The 14,781-nt window shown below is 48.5% G+C and overlaps 2 protein-coding genes across 4 annotated transcripts in view; both read left to right on the forward strand.

Moving 5' to 3' along the window:
* dcaf5 (ddb1 and cul4 associated factor 5) overlaps positions 1–5,293 on the forward strand; it is a 43,513-nt gene extending 38,220 nt beyond the window's left edge. The window contains exon 9 of the mRNA XM_084310055.1: positions 2,656–5,293. Coding sequence (XP_084166181.1) covers positions 2,656–4,425 — 1,770 coding nt within the window. The 3' untranslated portion in view covers positions 4,426–5,293. The remainder of the gene's footprint in view (positions 1–2,655) is intronic.
* Positions 5,294–11,543: 6,250 nt separating this feature from the next.
* actn1 (actinin, alpha 1) overlaps positions 11,544–14,781 on the forward strand; it is a 135,576-nt gene continuing 132,338 nt past the window's right edge. For all 3 annotated transcript variants that reach the window (XM_084309673.1, XM_084309671.1, XM_084309672.1), the window contains exon 1: positions 11,544–11,956. In XM_084309673.1, coding sequence (XP_084165799.1) covers positions 11,837–11,956 — 120 coding nt within the window. In that variant the 5' untranslated portion in view covers positions 11,544–11,836. The remainder of the gene's footprint in view (positions 11,957–14,781) is intronic.

The raw sequence follows: 14,781 nt of genomic DNA on the forward strand, positions 1-14,781 counted from the left end.
CAGAGTCAGCGGGAGGGAAGCCGGTGGGTGGGTCCGGGTCGCTGTAAACAGCGACTCCTACAGTTCGGTCGGGGCGCCTGAACACAGCGAGGGAATGATCTGGAGGGAGGTAGTGTGACCTTCCACACGTTACACTCTCCCAGTGAGAGTCCGCGCTGCCAGGTGAAAAGAAGCGGTGGGCTGGCTACACATGTGTCGGAGGAAGCATGTGATAGTCTCCGCCCTCCCAGACCGACGGTGGGGGGTAAAGTGCGCAACGACCAGGAAGGGGATTGGGAATTGGCATAACGACTAACATTGGGAGGGGAGAAAAACGGAAAAAGAAGGGGGAAAAAGATAATTAAAGAATTTAATTCGTTTTTCTTCTTTTTTTGCACATACAAAAAAACGATTTTCATGCAGTTATCGATAAATCGATAAGTGGTCTCATCCTTAGTCTACACTACAGTATACTGTAGCTATGTTAGTTAGGTGTATAAAGGAACACGCCAAGAAGATGGATACCGATTTGCCCTCTGTGTTCAGTAGAAAGCTATCTTGACTGCCAGCTAGCCAAGCTTAGCACAAATGAATGGAAGCGGATACGGACCAGCTAGCCTAGCTGTTGGCCAAAAACACCCCTCCCAAGTTTTAAGTTAGGCTAGTGGTCCGTATCCGCTACCATTCATTTGTGCTAAGCTAGGCTAGCTGGCAGCCAGATAGATAGCCTTCTACTGAACGCACAGAGGAAATCGGTATCTTATCTTCTTGACTGTGTCGGGAGAAGACGGTAAGCGCACTTCCCATAATGTTGGCGTGTTCCTTGAAGTTACTGACGTGAGTCGTGGTTTGCTATTGGCTTTGGTGATTTCAGAGGAGAGAGACGGATGAGAAGATCAGTTCAATATATACAAGAATGCTTTGCATCTGTGACACTGTGTGTCCTTGTTGAGAATACAGACGTAAATAAAACCTGGGGTTAGTTTATTGAGAGAAGAACTCTGCAGTTACATTCCTACAAGTGCTACAAGCACTTCAAGTCGATGCAAGTCTTCTGAGTAGTAAGTAACTCAAATTACTTCGGTTATTCAGAAAGACGTTTGCATCTTGAATCTCCATGTTGCTCATCCTTTTAATAACTCCCGAACCCGTCGTTATTTGCCGAATGTCTTCCCCCCACTCTGTCTCCCATTCCTCATCTGTCTCTCCCTACTGGACTGCCCAGTAGAAATAAAGCGATAAAAACGCAAAAAAAAATCTTAAAAAAAAAAAATAACCTAATATCCTAAATAATCCTACTTGCTTTGAGTTGCTTATTTTGAAAATGTTTCTCCGGAGAATGCGTTTGGAAACCACTGCTCTGTGTCTTGCCTCCTTCCAAACTCCTCGTTCTTCTCTAATGTACTTTATATTAAATAACTTTTCTTTGGATGCGAAGCACCTCTAGGAACTGGCAATGTCACTCACTCACTCACTCACTCACTCACTCACTCACTCACTCCTTCAAATCGTAAATTCCTGCATTTATATAGCGCTTTTATCCAACGCGCTTTACAATTTGTTACTCACATTTTACACATTCACACACCGACGGCGGAGGCAACCATGCAAGGTGCCAACCTGCTCATCGGGAGCAATTAGGGGTTAAGTGTCTTGCTCAAGGACACATCGACACGCTGTCCAGGGAGGAGCGGGAATCGAGCCACTGTCGCCCCTTCAATCATTCATTCACTCACTCTTGAAAGAAGAACTCTGCAGTTACATTCCTATCAGCACTACAAGCGCTTCAAGTCGATGCGAGTCTTTTTCTGAGTAAGTAGTAACTCAGTCCGTCGACACGGTGAGTCAGCAGGTGAAGTCTGCTCTCCGTCTCACCGCCTCACCGTCTCTTTAACCGGCGCCATGGTTACGCATCATCAGGCGTCTCAACTGGCCCCGAGCTCGTCCTATAGCGAGGGGAGAGCGGGTTGAGTCATAGCCCTCCCCTTATTCACGCGTCTCTTTAGATCAGATGTTGGTTCATCTCTGCTGAAGCGTGAAAACCTTTTTCAGGGGTTAAACGTTTATTCTTATCTTTTTCTTTTATTACATTGGCATATTTCATTCTGGTGCTCCAGTTGAATTCGTCAAAAGTATTTGCGAACAGGCGCCACTCTCTCCCGAAAGCGATAAATGAAGAGATTGATTTCTAGCGTTGACTTTGTGGTGTCGTTAAAGCGTTACGTTGACTTCTCACACCCCGGTGATGTTTTATATGTATTATAAGTATTACTGTCAGCCAGGTCTGAACCAGAAGTCGAACTTGTTTCAACTTGTTTTTGGGTGTAAGAGCTCTCCCTAACACGCACACGCGCACACACAGAGACGCAGTCACACACACACATTTTATAGGACCACACAGCCAGGGTGCCCTATGGTATCTATATATCCATCCCCTCCTGTCTCTCTTAAACAGTACTGTATATCTTGTATGTCATAAATGTCTGGATGTAACCGTACTGTCTATCTCTATGTCGTGTATGTCATAAATGTTATGATGAATTGAAAATGGGGGACCCTGATGTAAACAAGACGAAAGTCTTTCTCTGGTCTGCATCCCCTTAACAATTGTGTGTATTGAGCCGTTACTGTATTGTAAAGTTTTCAATCAATCCTCTTCTCCTCCCTCCATTCCAGATGTGGAGCCCGTACCCGCAGCCCGACAGCCTGGGCGACCTGGAGGGCCGCGTGGAGGACAAGTCCCGCAGCCTCTACACCCACGAGGAGTACATCAGCCTGGTGCTGAACAGCGGCAGCGGCCTGTCGCACGACTACGTCAGCCAGTCCATCCAGGAGGACCCGCGCATGATGGCCTTCTTCGACTCGCTGGTGCGCCGCGAGATCGAGGGCTGGAGCACGGACTCGGACAGCGACCTGAGCGAGGGCGCCATCCTGCAGCTCCACGCCCGCGGCCGCCGGACCCCGCGGCCCACGCCCCCCCCTCCCCCCATTGTCGCCGCCGCCGTGGCGGCAGCCGTTGCCGCCGCTGCAGCCGCCGCCGCCGCCACCGACTCGGACCCCTCGTCGTCGTCGTCGTCCTCCTCTTCCTCCCCGGCCGGGCCCGGCGCCGACGCGGGGGGAGGGGGGGAGGACCTGGCCAGAGCAGAGGAGGAGGAGGAGGAGGAGGAGGATGTGGATGGACGTCCGCGGCAGAGGAGAGGCAGGCGCCAGCGGCACCGGTCGGCCTTCCTGCTGGACCTGGTGAACGAGGACTCGGACTCCAGCGGGTTCTGGCCCGACCCCATGCCCCGCCCGCGCTCCCCCAGCCCCCGGGGCAACTCCACCCTGTCCAGCCCCGCCTCCTCCCCGTCCTCCCCCGCCGGGGCCTCCAGCTCCTCCAGCTCCTCCTCCTCCTCCTCCTCCTCCAGCTCCTCCAGCAGCGAGGACGAGGAGCGCCGCCGGGCCGACACCAGGCAGCGCAACGCGGCCCGGAGGCGCCGCATGCACTTCCCCGCGCGCTCCGGCGAGAGGTCCGAGTCCGTCCGGGCCCTGTTCTCCGCCATCGACTCCTGCAGCTACCCCAAGATCGCCGTCGACGACCCGTCCTCCTCCTCGTCGGGGGAGGCGCAGGACGCCGCCGTCCGCGTTAGGCCCCGCCGCGCCCGCCGGGACGAGGACAAGCGCCTGAGCCCCTCCGAGTTCGTCTGCACGAGCCCCGTCATGTCCCCCGGGAGCCCGGAGGACGAGGGCAGCGACCGCGCCGAGCCGGAGGGCCCGTCCACCGGTGAGACGCTCAGGTCAGAGTCCCGGGCCAGGAAGAGGGACGCGCCGGAGGGCCCGTCCACCGGTGAGACGCTCAGGACAGAGTCCCGGGCCAGGAAGAGGGACTCGGCGGAGGGCCCGTCCACCGGTGAGAGGCTCAGGACAGAGTCCCGGGCCAGGAAGAGGGACGCGGCAGAGGGCCCGTCCACCGGTGAGACGCTCAGGACAGAGTCCCGGGCCAGGAAGAGGGACGCGCCGGAGGGCCCGTCCACCGGTGAGACGCTCAGGACAGAGTCCCGGGCCAGGAAGAGGGACGCGCCGGAGGGCCCGTCCACCGGTGAGAGGCTCAGGACAGAGTCCCGGGCCAGGAAGAGGGACGAGCCGGAGGGCGGTTTGGACGGCTCCGATAGCGGAGGAGGGGAGTGTAGCGCCTCGCTGGTGCCGGACGGTGACTGGGCCTCGTCCAGCCGCCTCGGGCCCGGAGCGAACGGGCGGCACCGGACTGGCTCGGCGGAGGGGGAGGGGATCACGGGCCAGAACCCCGCCGGCTCCTCCTCCTCCTCCTCCTCCTCGTCGGAGGCAGAGACTGCGGTGATGCCCGCAGACACCAGGCCCCAGACGGAGGGCGCTCGGAAACGGACTCGCGTGGGATCAGGAGAGGGGGGGTCGGGGTCCTCGCCATCAGAAAAGAAGTTTAAAACATGATGACGCTCCTCTTGTCGCTCTGAGAGACGGTTGTTGTACTTTTTTTTTTTTGTTCCAAGAGATTCACCTTAAGGATTTTGGGGTTTCTATGGGTTTTTACAACTCCGTTTTTTGTGCGTGTGTGTGTGTGCGCGCGCGCGTGTGTGTGTGTTTGGCATCTCGCTTGAAAAGACATCCGAGACACTTGGACAGAGACACAGACACTGCGTCAGAGCAGAGGAAGTCGAGCGGCTTGGGAAGAAAAGAGCGGCTCATCGATTTTTTTTCTTTTTCTTTTGTTTTCCGAAATTTCTTTAAATTGTTTTAAATTGTCATCGCTCTCTAGGTCAAACCGTAGGTGATGTTAAAAACGGATGAAAAATAAATAAACAAAAATGATAAAAGCTAAATAATCTTTTGAGGAATAACGGTATTGGGAGCGCAGCACATTGGCTAATCATTTTGTTCCCTTTTTCTTTGCTTTTCTTAACATTTCTCGCTAATGCTCTTTGTTATTGATAGATTTGGAACGTCTCCCACCATGACGGAAAGAAGCTCTTCTGGGGGACTGAGGCTTCACAGCGTTTTTCATTTCTCCCGCTTTTAACACCGGGAGTGAATCAGTTCGGAATAACTTTATTTTCTCCCCCCTCCCCCCTAATGGCTCTGTGCTCAGGCTGCTTCAGGAGGCCTGCAGAAACGCTGCGTCCCCATAGGAGTGCTTGGGGGGGGGGGGGGGCAACATCTGTTTAACCCTTTCACTACCACACTACAGAAGGTTAACCCGTTCACTACCACACTACAGACGGTTAACCGTCTGTAGTGTGGTAGTGAAAGGCCAAGGGTTAACCTTCTGTAGTGTGGTTGTGAAAGGGTTAACCCTTTGGTAGTGTGGTGGTGAAAGGGTTAAGTTGTACATTGGAATTATGCTTTCGGTGTCTCTTTACCTGTTTTTTTGTTGGTCATTATCCAACCCCTGGGTACAATTACAAGCCAATACTTGCTCAATACTTGCTCTTGTTTTCTTGCAATTAAAGAATCATTTGTTCTCCAGTGATAAAAACAACTATATTTCATGGGCCTCGATTGATTCCTAAGACGTTTGCTTATGCTGGGAGACATGTGTTCATTTCTTTCTATAATAATGGATTATAAATAGTTCCCATTGTATTTAGTTTTTGTTTAGTTTTTTTGCCCGAACCCACGAAAAAACTGTGTGCGCCTGCCACCTCCAGGTTGCCATGGCAACATGGCTTCGACTGAAGGAAATCTCATTGGGCTGTCAGTGACCCTGGGAAGACTGTGATAGTCTGAGATGTATTAGCCCGCCTAAGCCGCCTCTGCAGTAAAGAGAGACATTTGTTCCTTCCATTAGGAGAGAGAGAGTTACGAAACCCATCTCTCTCTCTGGAAGTGCAAATCGATGGCGAGTTGAATGTTGAAACAACATATTGGGAAACACTTCCCACGTGACGACCGGGTTTTTGGAGTTGCCACTGCAACCGTTTTGAGACGTCAGCACTCCCCAGGAAGGAAGATCCCAGTTGTTGACCAATCGCGAGGTAGAAGAGAATGTTGCGTAACGTTTCCGAGCGAGGAGATGTTTGTAGAGTTCTCCCCCGTTTTTTTTTTTTTTTTTTTCTTTTTTTAACAGTAGTCCAAAAGAAGATGGACAATATTGATCGAGTGACGTGAATAGCCATAAATGGACCGGTATCTACGGAGCGGATGAGATAGGCCACGCCCACTCAGACAAGCACAGATTTCTCCCTGACTACAGTGGAATGATTGTTAGTGGAGCACATGATGTCATAGGTGTCTAGGAAGCCATGATTCCGGTTGCCTTCCCACTATTAAAAAATAAATAAAAAAGGCTTTTCTCCCAGACACTGCCAGGGGGCACACCGGGAGGAGGGGGAATAAAGAGGCACACGGCACTCCGTCCTCACGCCGGTGAAGTGCTAATCTGTGGGCAGACAGACGTACAGTTTTGGTTATTATCGCCTTGTTTGCACTGTTCCCTTGTCAAAATAATCTCCTCGCTCTTGAGTTGAAGCTTTCGCAGAGGCGGTCACTTATCTGCAGGAAATAGACACCCTTCATTTAACCCCTCGCTTCCCCTCCAGTGAGTATTCCGATGGGATTTTTTTCCAAGGGCTGTTTTACACTGTCCACTGGACTGGTCTGTGAGTTAGAGTTAGAGAATGACAACATGTTGCTTAATAATAATACACTTTATTTGTATAGCACCTTTCATACAAGAATTGCAGCCCAAAGTGCTTCACAGCACTAATGTAGACATAATGGACATAACATTTATGAGCATAAAATGTTCATACATATAGACGGGCATAGAAATTAGCAGAGGATTTACATAAAATGAGTATAAAATGGACGTAATAAAAGCAGTGCATAAGGTGCAGAAATAAAAATAAGACGGTAGAATAATCTAAGTGGCAGAGTGTATTAAAAGGCTAAGGTGAAGAGGTACGTTTATTTTTTTTGCTGCTTTTGAAAATATTTAACGAGCTAGCCTCCCTTATGTCCATAGGCAGGGTGTTCCATAGCTTTGGTGCATAATTAGCAAAGGCTGCATCCCCCATTTTCTTTTGGCTGCTGTTTACCTTCAATAAACCAGTAGTAGATCAGGTTTGCATTCATAAAGCACTTTTATCCAAAGCGCTTAACAACCTATCATGCCTCACATTCACGGCGGAGGAACCATGCAAGGTGCCAAGCTGCTCATCTGGAGCGGTTAGGGGTTAAGTGTCTTGCTCCCGGACACATCGACGCACGCTGCCAGGAGAAGCTGGAATCAAACCACTACTGAACCTTCCGACTACCAGACGACTGCTCTACCGCCTGAGCCACTGTTGCCCCTGTAGATGTAGATGATCAGAATATCCTAATGTTCTTGGGGGTCACACGGTTGACAAGAGAATTGGCAATGTGGCTTTATTGGTTTTGTTATGTAACCCATATTTCACAAACCTGCTCATATTTTACTGTATTGTTTAAATTGTGATGTTTCGGTCGTAGCAGCGTCAACAGATGGAGCGCAGATGGCCCTTTATCACCAACCAGCTTCACACTCCGATGGAATCTTATTACTATAATCAGGGCTCCTTCAGGGTCTGGAATATTCACTTGATAATGTGCAGGTCTTTATGTTTGGCAGTTGCACTTTTAGAACTCGTATCGCACCTTGTTTACATTTTTCGTTTTTGGTCTGATGTGTGTGTGTGTGTGTCGTTCGGTAACTTCTTGTACTTTGAGTTTCTCCAGCCCCCCCCCCCTCTTTCTCTCTCTCTCCCTCTCTCTCAGAGCCTGAGGCGTGTCCAGCAATAGCAACCCCTCCACTAGCCCCCCTCGACTCCAACCCACACATCAGACCAAAACAGACAAATTTATATTTAAAAAAATATTCCCATTCCGTTCCGACACACAAGCGAAGACGCATTGTACACAGTCGTTAACCCGCTGGCATCGTGGAATTCATTGTGATTAACGGCGAATCTTCAGTTTACGTAGCCAAGTCCGACGGCCATATTGGCCAGCTTATTGAACTCTAACCCACATCTTCAAATCCAGGCCAAAAGTCTGTGTCTGGAAAGTGTGTGGAATGTTGAAAATGCAGACAAGCCTGTCGCTTATTACTTAATGCAGCACCTCGGTTCCAGCTGTTTGGCCCCAGCCTCTTTTTCCACAATTACACCTGAACAGCTTTGGATTCATGCTGTTACTCCTGAGTCTCAATTATCCCATACATGGGTTGTTTTTAGGAGCAAGAATGCCTACTTCTGAATTTGACTCCCGACGACATGACTGAAATACCTTGGAACTGAGCCAAGGAACAATCAGTCAAACTGGCTCTTCACACGACCTTTGCTTTCTAAAACTGCTTGGTTCAAACTTACCGTTTTTGCATCAGTGTCTTGTCCTAAAGTAATTTTTTGTTGTGGAAAAAGTGCCAAGAGGAGGCACACCTAAAGAGAGGTGCTGCCTATAGAGCAACAGACACCATTCAAAGTGTGAAGAATTTACCATCCAGGGGGGAAAGGATGACATAAGAGCAAAATGGCTACCGTGTGAATATGGCCAATAACCAATTTACCACTTTATTTACCAAGGTTTCGGCGCAGACGTCCTGAAGGTGGCTGTGAGCCGAAACGTTGGTAAATAAATTGTCCCTAGAAGGAGAAATGATGAGTGCTGCTATTCTTCACAATCCAAAGATATGTTGGGGCAGACCTCTGCTTAAATAAACTAGAATGTGCTGTTAGTGGCAGACCGGGTACTACCACCCCCCCCCCCCCATGTTTTGAATTTTTTGAAAATAGCGCCACCATGAGGCCAGATGCCTCAGAACTTCACATGTCTTGGCAAGGCAAATATTTGTCAAGTTTTGTGGAAATCCGATCAGGAGATGCACTAATTTAATATTAAAACATTTGACCTGATGGTGTTAAGAGGAAAGGTAATTGGATCACCGAAATCAATAGGATTCTACCTCTTTGGGTCATGAATGTGCACCACAAATTTGAAAAGATTTGGATGAAAGCTATTCAAGTTATCGCGTTCACAAGTAGGATAATGTATGTTTGGCCTGATGGTGGCGCTAGAGGAAAGGTCATGGGGCCACCTAAATCAACAGGCTTCTTCCTCTGGCAGTCATGAATGTGCACAGCAAATTGGAAAAGATTTGAATGAAAGCTATTCAAAATACACTCATTTGACATTTTTAAGTTTGTCCTGATGGCTGTCACTATAGAGGAAATGTCATGGAGTCAACTAAGTTCATCTTCTCATGGGTCATAAATGATGCACTGCAAATTTGAAAAGATTTGAATGAAAGCTATTTGAGTTATCAGTCCACATGAAGGATCTCGTCGGGGTAAATCCATTATACCCAACATGGGTTCAGGGACAGTTAACATGAAGACTAGTTGGACTGTGTAAAAGCAGCCCAATCAAAGAAATGTAGACTACTATTCCATTTTGAAATAACGTCACTCATTCCATTTAGGAAATATCGCTTTCTACATTGTCCATTAATGGGTTTTCTATGTGCCCGTTGTACAGTAAGAGTATACTTCTGTGCGGGAGTCGCACCCTGCTGTGAACAGAACTGCTTCTTTAAACAGGGACCAGATTCAGTGAGTTGGCAGTCTGCTCCCAGTGTGTGACATCACTCTCCCAAACATTCACCCGCTGGAAGTTTGTCCATATATGGAAGGAGCACTCTAGTTTCTGACTGTTGGGGCTATCCCGCGCGTCGGCATATTTCCTGCCGTGCGTGTGTGTGTGTGAGAGAGGGAGAGAGTGTGAGCGATGGAGAGACAAGAGTTTACCTTACATGGCTGAGAGACCTGGCCGTGGTTCTGTGTTGATTTGACACGCGCTGATTCTGAAGAGGTATCACCCCCAGCTGCTGCTCGCGCCTAATCTTCTTGACTGGGCGCGAGACGGGCGGGAACGCTACAGAAACGTGACGCAAAAACGTACATAGGCTGTGTACATCACAACGTGATGACGTATACGTGTAAATAAATTAATTGGATTTAGGTGTATTTGTATAGTAGTAACACTCGAATCACGTCACCTGTCCAAAACCAGGTATAACAGTTGATTTTCTTTTTTTTTGAGAAATCACAATCTTATACAAACAAAATATAGCCCATATACATCAATCAAATTATTATCAGTGTAGTAGTGTGTTGTAACTTTAAATTTCAAGTATGCCCAGTTTGCCCACTGACTGCCCAGGTACAAGCGCATAAACCGAGTAGACGTGGATTCTGCAGTGGGGAATATATATAGCCTATATATATATGGTTATTTGTTACACATTGAACTACTAATACGGCCTAAAAATAAAGTAACCGACCAGCCGTCCAAAATCAAACTCAGGCGTTTAGATCGGTCAACCGATGATGCAGTCAACCTACTCTTAACCCTTTCACTGCCACACGACAGAAGGTTAACCCTTTACTATCACACAACCGACGGTAGCCGGTTCGTGTGTAGTCTTTTACCAACGCACTTGCAGTTTTCCACGATCTGATTGGCCACTGACGTTTCTCTCAGCGCCAATCGCGTGACGCCTAGTTCTATCACTGGTTAAGCTTGGCGACTCTTTCGAAGTTGGTTAAGGTTAGAGTTTGTCTTAGAGCAGGGCGATAGACCACCAGCCCTGATTCCAAACTCTAACTTTTTTTTTTTGTCTACTTTTTCTCCCCATTTTTCTATTTTTCTCCCGTCCCCAATTTCGTATTGTCCAATTCTACCCTCCCCTGTCTCGAACGTTGTTAGGCCATGCCTCCCACAAGCCGGCTGCAATGTGGACGAAGCCTTGCAATGTGTCCCCTCCGGTACTCGAGGAGGCAGCCGTCGCATCTTTTCACCTGCACAGCGCAATCTCTCAGCGGCGAGGAGTAACGCGTGGGAGGGACACGCCGCCCTCGTCGCTTCCTGATTCTACTGCGCAGGCGCACCAACCGACCTGTAGGAGTCGCTGTCCACAACGTCCGATCCCCACCCACCAGCTTCCCACCCCCTAATACTGCCAATTGTATTAGTATGAACGACCAGCCAAGCTGGTAGCAACGCCGAGAGCTGGGCTCGAACCCAGCATCTCCTGCGTTGGTGGCGAGCGCCTTGCCCACTGCACCACCTAGCCGCCCCTCCAAACTCTAACCTTAACCAACTTCGAAAGAGTCGCCAAGCTTAACCAGTGATAGAACTAGGCGTTAGCTAGCAGGCTGTTAGAGGCAGAAATAGGCGTAACACGATTGGCGCTGAGAGAAACGTCAGTGGCCAATCAGATCGCGGAACCCGAACGCGGAACTGCAAGTGCGTTGGTAAAAGACTACACGCGACCGGGTTAACCTTCTGTCGTGTGGCAGTGAAAGGGTTAACCTTCTGTCGTGTCGCCGCAGTGAAAGGGTTAACCGTTTTGGTAGTAGTGCGGCGGTGAAAGGGTTAAGCCCTCCGCATTAGATTGACAACCAAGAGAACCAATCCGCTCGCAGGGGGGGAGGGAGGGTCTTGTGCCACTAATGCGCCCAATGGGATCCCTCGGTTTGCCATCATTGGTTTAATTTCTTTGAGGCAAAGTTTTACCGTCTGACTCTCAGAGCCGGAGCCTACCGTGCGGTGCTCCTCCGTTTGGAACAAACTCAGTGAGAGAAGAAACAAGAAAGCTGCTGGCACAGACTCTTCTTGTGAGGTTAGCAGAGAGAGAGAGAGAGGGAGAGGGAAGCGAGTCAGCGAGATACGGTGGTGAAGAAGCCGGGGGTGGAGGAGGACACAGTGCATTTCATCCACACACCGGAGGATAATAACCGTATAGCCGGCTGGAGGACCGGGGAGGACCGGGGGAAATATAACAACCACAAGGAACAACACAGAAGATTACATTAATAATAATAAGATGGATCACCACCAGGATCAGTTGTATGATGAAAACGACGAGGGTTTTTACATGCAACAAGAGGACGACTGGGACCGGGATCTGCTGCTGGATCCTGCGTGGGAGCGGCAGCAGCGGAAGGTGAGATAAGGAGCCTCTTCTTGTTTACCTTACTGCTGCTGGGAGACCGTTGGTTCTTTCTTTTCTTTTCTTTATTATTATGTTTTTGGTAGATTTGTATTTGTTTGTACTACCGGGCAGTCCGGTAGAGAGAGAGAGGAAGAACGGGAGACAGAGCGGGGGGGAAGACATTCGGCTATAAAGAACGCCGGGTCCGGGAATCGAACCCGCGGCTCGTCCCTCCCGGCGGCCGTTGGTTCTAACTGTTTCATTCTGACACGCGCTGGTTCTGGAGGTGCATCAGGCTGCGCGCGCCTCCTCCTAGTCCTAACCTGGACAACCCGGGCTAGTTTATTAAATCATATATGAGAACCATAGCTTTATTGATCACTTCGGATAGGGACAACGCGTTTAAAATGTATTGGTAAAACATTAGCTTTATTTTTTACTTTTTATATATATATTTTTTTTTAAATATTATCCGTTATCGTGCTTTACTTCCAAAGGCAACCGAAAACTTTATTAATAAAAGTACAGTATCATGCTTTGGAAAGAGAGGATCGTCATCATCACAGTCATCTCCAGCAGATACTTTCAAATATCCTGTGATGTTATTATGAAATATCCTGTACTGTAGCGGCAATTACAGTATAGGCCCACCCATCATCTGTTTTTGGGGGGTGGGGGGGAGTAATTGAAATGGGACAGTACGCCCACCTTTTCCAGCGCAACAGATGTCAGACGTGTGTGTGTGTGTGTGTGTGACAGTGTGTGTGTGCGTGTGTCCTCCATGGCCCCTCTCCTTATTATAATCCGTTCCACTCTGTGACTTGGATACTTGTGACATTCAGACCTTATATATCGGTCAGTCTGCTTGTCGGTTCATTCAGCTTGGTTTATGTACTGCCTAAAGGGCCATCTTTATTATTATTATAAGAGTCTGTCTATAACGCACGATATAATAAACTCTACCCCCCGGCCCCCCCCCCCCCACGCATAAAATGACTCCTGAAGGCAGTATTCTTTTTTGCCATGGCTAGAATGAATGGTTGATTTTCAAGAATGGGTGTTACTTTTTTTTTTTTCTACCCGAGCGCTTTGCTCCCACACTTTCTCCTTCTTCAGCTTCTGAAGAAAAAAAAAGAAAAAACGGGGAAGAAAAGCGGCGTGGAATCTGAGTAAGCGCTGTGGTTTGGGTTGGGCTTGTATGGGAGCGAGCGTGCCCAAAAATGGTAATAATCGGCCCCTAGCTCTCGCTGCTGTAGTTGGAAAAAGTTTTTCCCCCCCAGTTTCTTTTTTTGCACTTTGAAAGCTTCGGGTTCTAGTTTCCTGAATTATGTCATCGCCAGGCTGCTACCGGTGAAAGAGAGAGAGGGAGGAAAAAGAGAAAGGGCCAGCAAGGTATGCAGACTGAGGGCTTAATAAAAAAACAAAACAGATGCAGCCACTTCAGAGTCCACACTACTTACACACCACCCAGGACATCACCTGTGTAGCCACTGCTGCTGCTTTTGTTATGCAGTATAACTGTTCGTTCACGTGGGCTAAACATAGACTCGAGACGGGCATTTGAACACATGTGGGGTTATGAGGTTTATACAACAGGCCTAAGGGAAGTGTAACACTTTTTTAAAGAATTCGTTGTTAACAGGAACTCCAGTCCAGGAGTTCTTCGACCATCCGGAATCGATCCAGTCAGAGCGAAAGTTCAAAAGTCCTTCCAAGGAATTAAGTTTGTAAGTGTGTTCACTGATTGTCCCATTGATCTTTTGGATCCACCCATCTTTTGGCTAAGCATTCCACAAGAAGGGGGGGCGGGGGGGGGGGGGGGGGGTGGAATATGTTTTATTCATTTGGGCTTCTTCATAAAAGGGAGATAGATAAGTGGTTATGTTGAACTCTGCTAGACAAAAAGACAATTATGTCGGGGGGGGGGGGGGGGGTTGTGGATGACAGTAAGTCAGTCCTGGCATGCATGCGGTCATGTCTTGGGCCCGAGGGCGAGCATAGCTGGTTGTTACCGACATATTATGGAGATTTAACAAGGGTTGTTCTTGGGCCATTTAAGGATACAGGGAGCAACACGGCCTGGCTACCTATATCATTCACGACGTACACTTACTGTACATTTTAGGCATTTAGCAGATGCTCCTATATCTATTTGTAACGTATAATATAACCGGGCTGGACGATATGGTCTAAAATGTATATCACGGTATAATTTGAAGCATAGACGCCGGTAACGGTATATATCGCGGTATATTAAATTATCTTAAAATGGCTAACGTTAGCCCGTTGCTGCGCTAAAGCAAGTCTCCTCTCAGCCTCCTTAGCCAAATTGAAATGCCCAAACTATATGACAAGGTCCGTGAGCAAGTGGAGAAAAACTCAGTACAATTAAACACTATGCAACGACCACTGAAAACGTTGAGTGAATCGTCAAGTAACGTTAATGTCATTGCTACTGCTGTGACTAGCTGCTCTAGTCTACCGGTCACAAGGTATGAAGGTAGGTATAATCAAAATCCATACCGTAGCGCAAATTCATACCGTTTATACCGTCGTCCACCCCTACGATGGGGCACACAGACAGACCCTCATCTGCACCCCTTTGTGTACACTTTGTTTACTTTCGTCATTTTTTAATATCCACAGTTAATTATAATGTTTACACTTGTTTATTTCTTCCTCATATTTTTATATTCGGATAACATTTTATGGCCTATACGTCTTTCTACTATTACCCTGCCCATAACACATTTTCCAGACAGACATCATCTTTGAGGGGCAGGGGGTGGGGGGGGGGGGGGCAGAAGAAGACCGTAGAGGAGGATTAATAAGGTTGC

The sequence above is a fragment of the Notolepis coatsorum genome, assembly GCF_963971535.1.
Source record: "Notolepis coatsorum genome assembly, chromosome: 3".
NCBI lineage: Eukaryota > Metazoa > Chordata > Actinopteri > Aulopiformes > Paralepididae > Notolepis > Notolepis coatsorum.